This window comes from Populus alba, chromosome 13 (assembly GCF_005239225.2).
Source record: "Populus alba chromosome 13, ASM523922v2, whole genome shotgun sequence".
Classification (NCBI taxonomy): domain Eukaryota; kingdom Viridiplantae; phylum Streptophyta; class Magnoliopsida; order Malpighiales; family Salicaceae; genus Populus; species Populus alba.
The window spans coordinates 12895043-12911058 of NC_133296.1; the positions used below are offsets into that span (position 1 = coordinate 12895043).

General features: G+C 33.4%; 1 protein-coding gene across 1 annotated transcript; it reads right to left on the bottom strand.

Moving 5' to 3' along the window:
• Positions 1-2947: 2947 nt before the first annotated feature.
• On the bottom strand, positions 2948-13338 carry LOC118043663 (exocyst complex component SEC6). Its single transcript, XM_035051702.2, has 25 exons — positions 13069-13338; positions 12947-12985; positions 12766-12854; positions 12561-12651; positions 12262-12351; positions 12080-12159; positions 11518-11610; positions 10559-10585; positions 9971-10078; positions 9668-9806; positions 9538-9582; positions 8958-9013; positions 8241-8349; positions 7860-8000; positions 7570-7749; positions 7094-7177; positions 6910-6996; positions 6655-6699; positions 5818-5896; positions 5103-5172; positions 4358-4445; positions 4145-4234; positions 3888-4004; positions 3570-3632; positions 2948-3376 (listed from the first exon to the last, which is right to left on the bottom strand). Exons 1-25 carry the CDS (start codon positions 13195-13197, stop codon positions 3245-3247), a joined length of 2271 nt encoding a protein of 756 aa, XP_034907593.1. The 5' UTR covers positions 13198-13338; the 3' UTR covers positions 2948-3244.
• Between the last annotated feature and the right edge of the window lie 2678 nt (positions 13339-16016).

A 16016-nucleotide genomic window follows, 5' to 3' on the forward strand; every position in this document is an offset into this window, starting at 1 on the left:
AAAAAAAAACCCAAGTGAACTTGAGTCAACCAACTAAATTCGTGATATAAGTCATGCATATTATCAAATTCATTGAATTTTTTTTTTAATCTAAGAGATAGACTTTTATTTAATTATACGACAATAAAGCGAATGATATTTTTTTTGTATGAAATATTTTTTTAAAAAAAAAAACTAGACGAGAGCATAGGATTGAGATAAAAAAAAAACTAGATCATTGATAACAAAAGATGAAATTGTATTTTATTTTAAGTTCAATAAAAAAATAGATAATTGATAACAAATAGTGAAATTATTATTTTTTAAATCAAGGGACAAAAAATGCATTAAATAACAAAAAATAAAAAAGTAACCAGACGTTGTGGCTTAACCTATCAAACTTGCAATCTAAATCATGAACTCAATTGAGCTCAATAATTTTTTTAATTTATATTTAATTTAAATATAAAATAAAAATTGAAAAAAAACCAAAAAAAAGTTGAGCATTGTGCTAGCTTGCGTGCCTAGGCTTGGTTTTATTGTTTTTTGAAAAACAAATAGGCAAATAACATGTTGTTTATCAACCCAAATTCTAGCTATCATCGTGGTGACTAGAAAATTAGGTTTGTGGGGCCTTACTCTTAAAGCATCTAGAAACCAATTCATCAACCTAGAAAAACAATAAAAAAATCAAAATTAAATCGGGTTAGATTTATTTTCTTCAATCTAGATATGTTTTTCAAGCAACATTACTCCAAACAATCACCATCAAACTTTTTCTTATTGTATGGAACCCGTTAACACCAAGAACAACTATTTTGGTGGTTGGAAATGACGTAAATAATGGCCTTTTCTCTTAATGCCATAATCCAACAATCTCTCTCTCTCTCTCTCTCTCACTCTCTCACTCTTGTCTCTCTTAAAACAGGGACTATAAAATATTAAAAATAAATATTTATACTAAGATTGAATTGCAAAAAAAAGTTAAGGGACTAAGTTGGTTAGGGACTGAATTGGTATAATTTGAAAAGTAGGAGAAATAAAGTGAACTTTTTACAAGAACAACTATTTTGGTGGTTGGAAATGATGTAAATAATGACCTTTTCTCTTAATGCCATAATCCAACAATCTCTCTCTCTCTCTCTCTCTTGTCTCTCTTAAAAGAGGGACTATAAAATATTAAAAATAAATATTTATACTAAGATTGAATTGCAAAAAAAGTTAAGGGACTAAGTTGGTTAGGGACTGAATTGGTATAATTTGAAAAGTAGGAGAAATAAAGTGAACTTTTTACAAGAATTTTGAACCCATCACCTATTTTTTGTGCCTTTACAACATGGGTCATCTTTTTTTCAATCTTGTCTTTGATCAACAAATTTAAATTAATCACCATTTAATTTGGCTCTAAAAGAATGTAATCACTCAAAAAACAAGTTTTTGAAAAATTAGAAAAATTTTTGATAACAAGTCCACAAAAATGTAATGCAATTGTCCCACACGTTTTAGTGTTTTATATAATAATAATAATCACTTTTAACTAATAGTGGGTTAAATATTGTGTTCACCAATTTTAAAAGGTAACTTAATTGATCAAATTTTGGATTTGTTTCCCAATAGCCATAAGTTCAAGTTTTTTTATAGTCACTGGAAGCTTATATGATTGTTAATTTCAGAACTCGTGAAATTAATTAAAATACACATAAACTAACTCGGATACCTATATTAATAAAAACAAACAAATAAATAAATATTGTGTCCACCAAGAGCCTTTCACACATGCTAGTAAATTCAGCGGTTCATAAATAGAGGGTTCAATTTCAAGTTTCCTTCAATCGAAGGTGAAAATAAGCTAGTCTCCAAGACCAGAAAGCTGCCGCAATTTTATTTTATTTTTAAATTATCAAGCAGCAGAATATCTACGGGTCTCCTTTAACTATCACAACTAATCTTTTATAATTCAAAATTAGTCTACTCTTCTAATAAATTGCTTCATATGACAAGAAAAAAATCATTAAACCTTAAATTTTAAGTTTTTAAGTAAATTGATTTCTTTAAAAAATGACATGTATCTACATTTAATCTAGCTCCATATAAATGGATGGAATGAAGGGGATGTTTCAGAGTTTAATTTTAGTCGATTTTTAAAGTGTTTTTTGTTTAAAAAATAATTAAAATAATATTTTTTAAAATTTATTTTTGATATTAATACATCAAAACAATTTAAAAATATAAATAAATATTTTAAACAAAAAAAAAATTGAATTTTAACAGGTCTCTATTTGAGCTAAATTCTAATAAGATGTGCGTGGCGTGAAAACCAAATTACAATATCCTCAAAGAGGTGGCTCTCTTCAGAAAACTAAGTTATAGCTGCCTTAGTTTCAACAATGACATTGTGCTCCTCTATAGAAAATTAGAAAAAGAAAATGAAAAGAACACATGCTCCCATGTTGAAATCCTTTACCTTTCATTCTCAACTTTTAAAAGGATTTCAAGAGGGCTATAGATTATCTTTTTGGAAAAGAAGTTAGCTGATTATTTGGAAAAAAAACTTAGTTTCTAAAAAATATATTAAAATAATATTTTTAATTTTTTTAAAATTTAATTTTTGATATTAATAGGTTAAAACAATCTAAAAATATTTTTTAAGAAAAAAATCAATTTTAAAACAAACAATATTTTAACCACATTTTCAAATACCTCCAAATCTTCGCAACAGCATATCTCCCCTGTGGTCTTCTCCAGACTCCAGGTATTTACTTGATTGCCTAGAGCTTCTTTTGGGGCTTCTGTAAAGCAATGGAGGGAAATTTTCCATTCTTTTGATATTATTAGAATTTAAGCTGGCTATGGTAGGAGGAGGGAAAAGAAAGGGGTAAAAATACCATATGATTACGTTAACAGGTTGGCAGTACAAGAAAACAAATACAACAAAGTTCTTGTTTTGACTGATTTTTTTTCGTGGGAATTACTATAGTTTGGCTAGCAACATTTGATAGCAGCTAAATATTATAACTTTTTACTCTTTTCTTTTCGTCAAAAACAGTGACTTGAGATCACCAACACTTTAAAGTCATTGCTATCTATAAGTACATAATTACAAATAAAAGAATAGGTTGGCTTTATATATATATAAATATAAGAGAAGAAAATACGAGCTCAAAATTTACCGTCAATAAAATGAATGCATCAGGTCATTGCAATCGATGATGATGGACGATTAACTTCACAGCAGTTTTTTTTTGCCCCCACATCGGTACTGAAATTAAGTGAGCTTTCGCCAGAGAGATCCTTTGGAAGCTGCAAAGCACTTCAACTTTGGAAAGAGAAAACCAGCCTTCGCGGGGTTTCCATCAACAAGTGAATTCTCATAAATCTCTTTGCACTCTAGTACAACCTGTGAAAGGAAAAACATGAAAATAAGCTTCATTATTATTATTATTATTATTATTTTGTTTAGTCCTAACATGGTATATGATGCAAGTGGAGATATTCCCATGTTAAAATGGAGACATATAAGAAATATTTGAGGTTTGTTGTCTTTAAGTGTGTCTGTTATGCATTGGATCCATATCAAGGGTTGCGCGCACCTCTTTCGCATCCTTTCGTGGTATGCCTTCTCGCAGTCCAACAAGCTTTTCAACTACTTCGGGCTGCAATTTGTAAGCACGATACAATCAGATACTAGGTTAATCACAAAATTCTGATACGTGCAAATTTATACTGCATTGTTTTTTCCCGCCCATGGCTTTGCAAGAAATCACTGAAGTCTGACCCGTTATTTTATCCTAGCCTATCATACAACTGACAGCTGGTGATCCACTTATGCGCAGCAGGACCCAGTATAGGAAGAATAATTATCGGACCAATATAATCACTCAAAAGAAGAGATATTAAGCAACATTTACCGGGCAGTCAGGTTGATGTTCAAGAATATTCATATAGATGAGCGTGAAGGTATCCAAACTCTCTCCTGAAGCAAGTTCTTTCAAATCACTCAGTATCCTGACTCTACTTTCTACTTTCTGAAACGAAGGTCAGTTGATCAATATTAGTAAAGAACAAAAAGATGATAGAAAATGTTGGTAATCTCAACAGAAACTGCTTGCGAATATAGTAAGCATAGAATAATCCAGGCAAGTTTCTACATGAAGCAGCTGCTTACAGTCACACTAATATACTCCCTGAAGAAGTCCATAATAACCTCTTCATCTAGCCTCATCCGTTCTATTGTCTCTTCCTTGATGTAGTTTTTCTACAACAATCACAACACATTACAAATGAACATTATGTTAAAATAGAAAGACACTGGGAGAGAGGACATGCAGGAGTATCTTCCAAGAAAATAAAAGTTACAACTTTATATTTGAAATAAAACCTGAGTCAGAAGGTGATCCACGTAAACCACCACTGTCTCCTCAAGACAAGCTTCAACAAATCTCCTAAATGATCTTTCTTCAATATACCTAAGGTAAGAAAAATAAAACAAATAAGAGCAGCCTTCTTGTTTAAACTATAGATTCAAGATCAATAAAGCTATATGCATGTGTGGTTGCCAGTAGTTAAAATAATTTACACACCCAAATCCATGTTTTAAATTTCGAGATAACAACTTCCACATAAGAGGAAAACCTAAGCAAACTATTTTAATCATATGGGTTTATCTAATCTGTTAGTGCAAAGCCCTTCAAGATTTTCCAGTATCTCACGGACAAGAGGTAGTTTCTTGAAAGCACACCATGTTATTTAAAACCTTGTGATATTCCTCTAACACTTCCCCTTCCATTAGCAGGCTGAAACCCAGCTTCTAAACCCAGGATGCATGCCTGATTCAATTTGCCACACACACCATGGATCACAATTAAGTGGCCTTGGCTATAAAAGTTGGGACTTTCCCTCGAAAAAATCATAAACCTGAACTTTTCCCTTGGAAATGCAAAGAACATGCTACAAGCAAATGGAGTGTATTATGTACGTTCAGCTGCAATACAGCATGAACTAAAATGACTTGTATATGGAAACTATGAAGAAAATTTCCATGCAAATGTAAGTGCAGCACATCCCACGAGATGTCACCCAAAAGGAAAAAGCAGTAGAAGAAAGGTGCAAACGAGCAAACTTACATCTTCACATCTGCGAAATAATCACCAAATGTTGCAACAAGGTACTCGGTGACCTGTCCTTCAGACCACTCTGAAATATGAGGTAAACACTTAGAGGCAATATTAGATGGGCCAATTGCATTAAGAAAATTGGTTGAGTTAATACCTTTCAACATTTCTGGACAATATTCTATAAAAGCAACATAAGTTCTTATAGTTGTTAAACTTGAAACATTTCATTAATATTTTTCAAGATCATCCATTAGTGATACATGCTCCTTTTGCATTGTATTCCCAGGGTAGTATCATGCCCTTTCTGACCTCTGCCAATTACTCATTTAAGCACTGCATGGTGTAGAACAACCACAACATAAAAGAGAGACACTCTCTATCTTGAAGAAAACTCAATTTATTTTATTCAAAAATTCAACCTCAGAACTGAATGCCTGCATGTAGTGTCTATTTATAGGCACCCAAACAAATAGAATGGGCAAGCCCCTAATGAAAGTAGGAAACATAAGGAAACTAAAATATTAGAATTAAATTAAAACCTTTTCCTTCTAAAATAAATTGTCCTGGAAAAACTATTATTACCATGAACCAGTGGCTCATGGCTGTTATCATGCGCTTAAATTTTGTCAGCTTGGTTCTCATTATTTAACAAAGATAGCATAAATGACATACCAAGTTGTTAAGGTAACAGTATAGAGTATGATAAATCTGAACATTGCTTTACCTTTATGATAAAGCTTGACAATTAGCTCCTGCACTCCAGGATCTTCAAAGATAACCCTAACGGTTAGATGCACAGCTTCCTACCATCAAAGGGAAAATTGAGCATCAGCTTAATCATCATCTCATAAAAAGAATGTCCATAAAAATGATAAAGTATGCTAAGCAAGGCCACTGGCTACAACAACACAAACATCAGGATTGTGGAAGAAAATAGCATTTGCAGTGACCAAGCTCCATGCAGTACCCATAGGGTGCGGTTTGAAATTCACAGCCAGCACAACAAAAAGTATGAAAACACATTTATACATGTTCAGGTTTCCATTTATCCATCCCTTTAATCTCTAGTTATCCTACTGCAAACCACTGTAAATTCTTGGTTTATGCACACAGTTTTGTCTAGGCACATATTTCACAAGCAATATCTTGCCACCAAAAAAGTCAGAAATCAAAGAGGCCTCGTATAACCATAAGTCCTAAACTGTCCATCTCTACTGTTTTCATATCCAAATCAATATGCACGCACAAGACTGCTCATAACCCAGAAGAATTTTATCAACACAACAACTACTACTAATTAATTGATGAAAGATTTCTGCTTCAAGTTAGATAACGCAGAGCCAAAACTCAGAAAATAAGGCATGTCTTTGATTTCATCAACCATCAAATATAGTGGGAATAATGCTTGGAGTCGATGGTCAGACATGGAATTACCTCATGCCCAATCAATATTAAATAAGATAAGGATATTATACAAGATCAGTAAGAAGTTTGAAGGATATTTGAATACAACAAAAGAGGCAGAGAGAAAGGAGGAACTACTGTCATTATTTGTTTATACCTTCGCAACCTCTAGGAAGCCTTTGCAAGTATCTTCAAAATTAACCTGCAAAAGTGACAAGGACAATAAATTTCATAACATGAGGAAGAAGAAGAAGAAGAAAAGCTAAGCTGCATATTTAATTTCAACCATGCAATTAGAATGGTTGTTTTCAAGCATGTTATATAGTAATGCAACTGAAAATCTTGGCATGGATACCTATAAGAAAACACATGGATGAAGCAGAAGCAAATAAAAAGTAATCATATAAATAACCTGCTCAGCATAGTTTTGTGGTAGTGCTTCTATGGTGCTGTTACTCAACTCCATTGCAAGGTCATAGCATCGCAGATTGTTATTTACCTGTTCATAGCAAAAACAAGTGGCAAACAAAAATGGAACTTATCTCTTGACCATGACAAAATACTTGCATAAAACACAGAAAAAAAAATCCACAAACCATTGCACATAAAGGTTCCAAACCAATTTCTGAAGCAGGTTCCTGAAACCTCTTCCTTTCTGAAGCTTGAAAATCTATCATCACCTATAAAACACAAGTAACAGAAAGTTTAATGGTGGATACAGAAAACAACATCAAGCACATGGTCAGAAAGTAAAAGGAAGGGCAGACTTATGCAGAACTAGTATGAAGCATAAATACACACTCAAGTGCAGGAGCAGCTAGATGCACTGCACAAATTCACAATAAAAACAGTCATCCCTATGGTGCCAGAAGTCCTATTATCAAGGCATAGAAGCAAGACTCAAGTGGGACACTGCTGAAAACAATTAAGTGAACTGGATTGTTCCACGTATTACCATATTCTTCGAGATACTTTCAAACTCTCTTCCAGTTTTTATGCAAACGAGCTCAGAAATCAATTCGAAGTGACAAAAAATGAAGCTATTGTTTCTACAGAATTTATCTACACTTGCCTGAATTATAGCCAAAGAAATCCTGTATAGCATGACATCTGTGCTATTATCCCTAACAATCTGAACTTGCTCCCCAAGGATCCTAAACAGATCAACAGCAGCTGGTGTATATAGCTTTCCATCATCTGTTTTCTTTGGTGGCTGTACCTTATCAGCTTCTAGGATATTTAAGTACCATTTCTAAAAAAATATGAGCAAAAGCATCAGATGAGTAATAGAAAAGGTCAAAGCTGAATATACATATTCCATACAAAATAGCACAGTAGAGCTATGGGATCTTATATCATTACCCTTGTTGTAGCCTGCATTCTCTCCACATATGAATTCATGAGGGGATCCATGGCACCACTCTCAGAACAGACTTGAGCAAGAGACTCGTCAACGCCAAGTCCAACCAGATTATCTTGATATTCAACCACCCAACCGGTTACCTAGTTGTAAACAATCAAAATTAAACCACTTAATCTACATGAAAGAAATCATCTAATATTACCCTAGGGTGAAAACAAATGAGATCTGGGTAAAAGAAAATCGACTTTCTTTTCTCATAAAAGAAAATTGTACATAAAGTAAGAAAGCACCATACAAGGGGACAAAGGGTCACCTCCAATATGGTGCTCTTATAGGTATGAAATGAGATGTTTCAAACACATTATTGACCAGATGAATACCTTTAAAATCTCTATATTTGATAACTCATTTGCCCTGTCACTCAACAATCTGAGCATCTGAATAAACCTCTCGGTATAGAGGTTTACCATGAGTTGGAATATTTCATATCTGCAAACATCAAATATCAACTTAATATCCCAAAGTTTTTAGACCACATTACAACCTATTTCAAGAAGATGGTGCTCTGCTCCAGAAAAAGGTTTCTGGGGAAAAAATAGCAGAATTGTTCATGCAACTAAAGCTCTTCACAGTCCAAGGCAAAGCAGTTTCTTAGACATGCTAATGTCGATCAAGAAAATAAACAAATTACCAGATGATGAAGTGTTTGATCTAAGTGCATCATACTCTCCAATAAAGACATGAGTTCCTATTTAGGCTATCCAATTGAAACAGAAGCTGACTCAAAGGACCAGTTTACAACTACTACGAAACTTATAAAGCAACCCACAATTTCACATCTATCTGTTACTAATAACTAAAAAAAATGGATACTTCATTATGGGTGACTATTAGAGCATAACATACAAAGGAAATAGCACCAAGCATACTGAGGCTTCCATATAGAACCATTGCATTGTGCAGCACAAAGATATCGTGCAATAGTTGAGATTGATGAATAAAAAATGAGAGAAACTTTGATCCTCAAATCAAACGACTGAATTCTGCATATGTCCAGATAAATTAACAAAAGGAAGCAGGTTTAGCACAGGCCTTACCTTGGGGGAAAACATGGGGCTACATAGTCATAAATATCACCAAGCTCTTCACCAATCTAAATGTCAAAAAATTAAAAATAAAAATTATTGATCGATATGATGCAGTATCAACAGCTCTGGATAGATTATAAACTAAAATTCACTTACAAGCAAAGTAATGCCAAAAGCAGCCACAAAAGCACTTTAAAGAAAAAATATAGTAATAAAACAATACGGCAGACATGAAATCCAAAAATGCAATCGACTCTATCTATTTTCTCTTTCAAATGCAATAAATGCTACTTCCAGCACAATGGTGAAAACACGCGCAAGCAGAAGAACAGAGGCAATCATACACACATGCTTGCGCACACAGACAAAATGCTGTGTGGGGGACAGAAAAACAATCCTTTTCCCGGTTCAGATTTCTTAAAATTTCATAATAGTAGCTTTGTTATCTATCATGGCTTTTTTATTCAAGACCTTTGTGTATCAAATGAAAATCATTTAAATTAAATAAAAAACAGAGTATAAAATTTTCCAATCTCAAGGAACAGGGAAAATTAAATAGTTGCGAATTGGAGATATCACTTGTACATACTGTTCGAGCTTCTTCCAAGGCAGCTTTGAGGTCTTCAAGTACAAGCTGATGAACAAATACCATTATCAATCATATACAGCATCAGAAGTGAATTTTATATCAAGTGAAACATTATTCAAAAGAAGCACACCTCTTTTAGTAGCTTGTTGAACCGTCCTTCAACTGACTTTCTTATATGCTCATAGCATTTATCCTTAAACCCTTTCCCCTGAATCTTCAACTTCTGTTGCATGAGGTTTTCAGAAGAAACTGCTGCGGTGGTGGATTTTCTGCGGTTCACAAATAAACTTTCTATTAGTAATGTTCACTTTGTGGAACAAAGGTGAATGCAGCATGAAATACAAATGGATAAAATATATACAAAATCATTGGTGGAAAAAGTAATTCAGAGTTTAAACAAAATATAAACACAAACAGATGAGACTCAAGTTACTTGGAAGATCTGCGAGGATTTGCAACAGTTGCCATTGCACCACCTCCCTCAGCCTCAGCTGCCTCCTCAGCAACTTGTTCATCAAGAATTTCTTGCATTTCGACAACCCTAGAAAAAGGAAAAGGGGACACAGTAGCCTTTCAAATATATACTGAATTAAGACAAACAAGCATGTCATAAATTTTCAACATACTGGATATGAAGTTTCACATTTCATTATTTCACCATCATTTGTTGAATCAAAAGCCATATCAAACCATTTGGAAGAGAAACAAGCAACTAATGTATTCACAGCATGCTCTCTCTCTTCATCATGCTAGTAATGGTTGACTAAACAAAATGGACTCATATCATAGCAAGGATTCTGTTACAAACAAAATGGTCATAAAAGAATGCTATCTCTAGTTACCAGATCTCCTATCATCATCTTACATGATACAAAACCTCATAGTTATTGGAACCTTCAATAAGTAACTAACGTTTTGCCACTAATAGATGACAACTTTAAGAACATGAAAGAGAGACATTTTGATATGCAGCAGCCTAAGTAAAAAAGAGAGAAGCCTAAAAGACTTGTCAGAAACATACCTTAAAGCACGAACCAATGTTTGTGGGCTGTGAAAGTAGAAAGAAAAAGCACAATTAATAGAGTTTAGCATTGGAGAAGAACAACAAGGTCAATAAAACATATATTGTGTTCTATAGCAAAGAGTAACAGAACTAATAAATGAAAAGAATTATATGGCCAATTTATTTATTATACAGAAGATCTATATACATTAAATCCTCAAGAACAATCATTTGGCTTTGGAAATCAGGATACCACAAAGATCAGGAATCAAGCAAAATAGTCTCAACCCCAGTCACTCTGTTCTCTCTCATACATGTGTTTGTCTAATCAACAAACATTTTCACATTTGTTAATGAGCAGGCAATACGGCATTTACTCTCGTACCATTAGGATCAACTACTTAATGCTAGGTATCATAATTTTAGCTCTTTGAGGTTGCTTTTCGAGGCTGAAAGCCTACAAGTAGATACTGTGGTACTATCAGCAGAATGGGTTCCATTTGCCATCGTTAAGATTTTTAATTTTGGTTCTCTGGAGGTTTTTGGTGGCAAATTCTCTACCACCACCCGAAATCCCAGATTGAAGTGAGACCTCTCACTCAACTAAGGGGAGTGGGTTTAGTTAACATGTTTGAACGAGCAAAAGGCTTTTATCAAGGAATGTGGCCTTCTCTGAAAAAAAAAAATAGCTTACTTCAAACAAACCTCAATGCTCCTGGTTGATTGCTCGGGGCGGTGTTTCTATTGAGAGAAAAGGTGGGTTAAGGTTTCTTTTGCAAAATGATGATCAGAAGGCACACTAACTATTATCATCACCCATAAAACATTTACACCACTGTTTTGATTGATTTCTCAGATTAAATATACAGTTTGTGCAGGTAGTATGACTGAGAGAACATCAGTAAGGCCTTGTCAAATGTGGCTCCAAGAACTAGACAAACTTTTCATATACCTTCAAGAGAAAATAAGGGGTGTACCTCTCTTTAGAAAGTTTAAAGAAGTTGGAAACGTGTCCCCATAAAGTCTTCTCAAAGGTTTCCCATGTCCGATCTACGTCTTCGAAATATTCTCTGATCATTGCACATAAAAAGAAATCAATTCATTGAGCCTCAAACTATAAAAAGCACACGCAAACCAAGAGAGAAGAAATATATCAATTATAAAGGTTCTGCTGCATCAACATTACCACCAAGTGAGACAGAGCTTCTTGGTTGAGCCAAAGTGTCAAACATTAGAATTTTTATTTCAGGAAAAAGTAATTGGAAAAGAGTTATAACAGAGAGGTGGGTCATGAGGTTATCATCAAATTCCAATCTCTTGTGTATAATTCAAAGGCTGGCATCACAAGGGGTTAAACATTTTTCTTTGAAGTCCAATTATTTATAACTACTTGTAGTTTTTATCAGCTACATGCTACAATGTCAAACAAATGTAAAGGAACTCATAGCCAAGCCAAAACTTAGGTGCTATTTATTTTCTCTTTAATAGTAGTAATTTATTGTGCTTCATCAAAATTAACTTGAAGAGGAAGATGCGGACCTTAATCTTCCAACCTCCTCTTTGTGAGATGCAGCAGCTGCTAATGCAAACCTTCGCTTCCCATCAAGTGCAGTTAATCGCTACGAAAAATTAACAACAAAAAGTTATCAACCAAGTTATAACTACACATTCATGATATATATTCAACTTACAAATCAACAAGATAAAGAACTCAGCTCTACCTCGTAAGTATTAACAATTTCTCTATCATCACTCAACGAATCCTGTGCCTCTGCTGCTTCAACAGATATTGACATCATACCCTCAACATCCTACATAGAATCAAGAGGTAAGCCAAAAAGTAACTGTGGAGCAAATAATAAAATCAGCATACTCATATTAGCTGAAACTTCAGGCATCAGAACATACAGCTTATAAGAGCTCAAATATCATATCAACTCAAGATAACACACTCTCATTTGTCACACTAATCACAAGCAATGACTTCGAAAAATCTAAGAGGTGAAAATATGGCACCGACCTTCAAGGTAGTATTTAGATTATTCCTTGCATTGCTAAGTAGCTTTATCTGATCATGATTCTCAATCAAAGTTTGACATTCTTGACATAACCTAACACAAAATTAAATCAATTATTATAACTATTAAATCAAACCATAGAAAAAATTAAAAAGAATGCACAAGCATTTGTCATTAATATATATATTTTTTAAAATAAGAGCATACTTTTCAATAGAAATGAAGTTCTCTCGTAGCTGATTTATCGTCTTATGCGACAAGGACAGCGATTCCAATCCAGATTGTGCTTGTTCCACCTGCACTTTCACATTATCAAAATTATTTAAAAATAAAACAAAACAAACTAAAATCAACAAGCAATAATTAATTAAATCTATAAAAAGTGCACCTGCTCTGCTACCATTGTACTAAGTTGCGCGTCATTAGCCTAAAAAACCAAAAAATAATAGCAATTTAATTGAATTGAGATCCATAAAAAATTGAGAGAAAAAAGGAGTGAATTGAGGTTACTTGTTGGCGGGTAATGTAATCGGCTTTGATAGAAACAATGGATTGCAAGAGTTCTGGAAGCGGTAACAGCTTCGCCACCTCACGCACGGCGGTTTCTTTCGCTTCGATGCCCAGATCCTCCGCCATCATTTTGGATTTCTATAATACAGATTTACACGCAAAGTAACGGAAATTTGGCTTAGGAATTGAATTCTTTTGTTACTTTCAGATGGAGAGGACGGAGACTGAAGAAAATTGGATTTGACTTTGCGAGAAGTGAACGACACGTATTTTGACATTTCATATGTGGACGACCAGCGACTTGTCGCTGGGTGAGAGCCGCGTTCTTTTTAAAAATTTTCCTTGAGCATCTAGCCATTGCTTCGTTACTATCCAATAGAATAGGCCGTTTATTATTTTTAGGTTTTAAAATATTTTTTTAAAAAATATATATTTTAAATTTTTTTCATATTTTTTTGATGTTCTGATATTAAAAATAAATTTTTAAAAAAATTATTTCAATATATTTTCAAACAAAAAATATTTTAAAAAATAAATGTTATTATAATACTAAATGGGCTCTAAGAACATAAATAATAAAAATAATAAAAAAAGAAATGTGCTTGTTTAATGAGATCTATATATAAAAACATAAAACTAAGTTTGTTTCTAAAATAATTTTAGAGTGAATTTTGTAATTTTTGTTTGTAAATACGTAAGAATATGTCTCCACATATAATATTTATTATTTTATGTTAAAAATAATTTTGTAAATAACTTTCAATTTCAAAATTGTTCAACTAAAATATACAAAGATAAAAATAATTATGATTATAATTTTAAAATTCAACTTGAGGGTTATTTTGAGACAAAACCTATGTCACAATTTAGAAGGGTAAACTCAAGTTAACCCGAGTTGAATAATAAAAATAGTTATTATCATAATTTTAAAACTTGATTAAAAAATAATTATTATTATAGTTTTAAAACTTGACTCAAAAATCAACTTGAGGCAAGACTCGAGTCACTGATCAGGAGAGTCAACTCGGGTCAACGTAAGAATAAAATCAATTATAATCATAACTGTAAAACCTGACTCAAGGTTAACTCAAAGCAAGATCAGAGTCACAGGTTAAGAGGATCAATCTAAAAATAAAAGTGATTATAATTATAATTTTAAAACCCGATCTAAGAGTCAATCTAAGATAAAATTTGGGTCACTGGTTCAACTCATGTTGATCAAGTCAATGTATAAATAAAAATAATAATTATTATTATTTTAAAACTCGATAAAAAAAAAAATCTAGATAATATATCAGGATAATCAATCTAGATTATCCCTTATTCTTTTTTAAACTTATTTTCTTTGTTAATAATTACAATGTAATAATGTATTCTTCTCTTCTCTTCTCTTCTTCTCTTCTTTTCTTAATGACTGCATACCTGAAATTCCAATATCATAACCGAACATGAAGCAACCAAAAGCTGCAAGAATCCAACATACGACCGCAGAAACAGAAAGTTCTGATGGGAAATCCTGATCATGCTTCTCACTGTCTGTTGTCATGTCTCTTTCTCGATGCACTTATCAAGTGAAAAATTACAAAATATAAAGAATGAAACGTTTTGACAAGGATTGCAGGTTCTTGCTTGGCTTCTGTAGGCTGGCGAGAGATACATTTAGGGTATTCAAGGAAAGGTTTCATTAATCTTATAGGACACATTAAAACATATCAAATGTCTGTAATCAAATAGACATCCCTCGTTTTTTATGCCTGTTTTTCTTGGATGTCTCAGTAGAATATTAAGCATTCTTGATATTCCACTACTGATTTGAGATAGAGAGAGGGAAAAAAGGGTAGAAAGCTGATATAACCCTATGAAAGGTTCAAAAGACTAAAATATAAATAAATACATACTTGTCCCTCAACTTACATGGAAAAACTCCTCTAGTCCCTCAACAATGAGTGCCCCTTCTTCCTCAAGATTTCAATCTGGAATATAAAGAAGGATGCATTAGACATACACATAAAAGAGAAATGAAGCATTGAAACTCCATTAAACTTTCTTAGAATAAACTATTTGCTGGTTCATTAATTCCCTACTTCCAAAATGGAATAGACTTTGGCTCCATGGCCGACCTTTATTAAATAGAAGCTTAGTTCCAATTAAGGTAAGCATTTTAATATTCCATTTACTCATCAGGGGATACTCATACCAAGGCCGTCATCAATGCCACATAGACACCAGCAGTAAAAGGATACATTAATGGACCCAAATTCCCTGCTGGCCGGGTAGATCGAACTCACTCACCAACCTTCCAAATCCGTGTCAGATCAATTTCACCCATTGGAAAAGCTGGTAGACCATCCTTTTGCTGTAAAATGAACAAGCAGAGAAAATCAATATCGCAATCGCATTAAAAAAAGAGAGCTTAAATCCATTTCACAATCTACAAGTCAAATTGAGGTCAGTGACTTCAAAAAGAAATGCAGAGGGAATAGATTACGTCGCTGCCGGTCTGGCAGCAGAATTGATGGGAAAATGAACATACATAGAAGCGTCGCCCAGCCTTGACAACACTGCGAATCTCACTGCCAAAGGCTACATCTTCATAGCATTCATACAAGATGGATAATATGAAGCACTATATCAAACTCCAACTTGTTTTCTTCAGATAAGGAACTATATATAGCTAGCATGCCCTCTTACAAGACAAACATGTGTTAACCATTGATGTCTTCCCTAAATAATGAAACGTTAATGCAGGAATTTATACATGCTGTGAGAGATACGCAAGAGATATGAATTCCAAAATTTCGTAACAAAGAACCTCAGTTGAGATGGTCTTCGATATAATTCCTGTTATGCTCTCAACAGTGTTCTTGTAATTAAGCCTCATCATCTTCACTCATTCCATTTTCAATGTACCATCTAAATAATGACTCCACAATACCATGCACAGCACC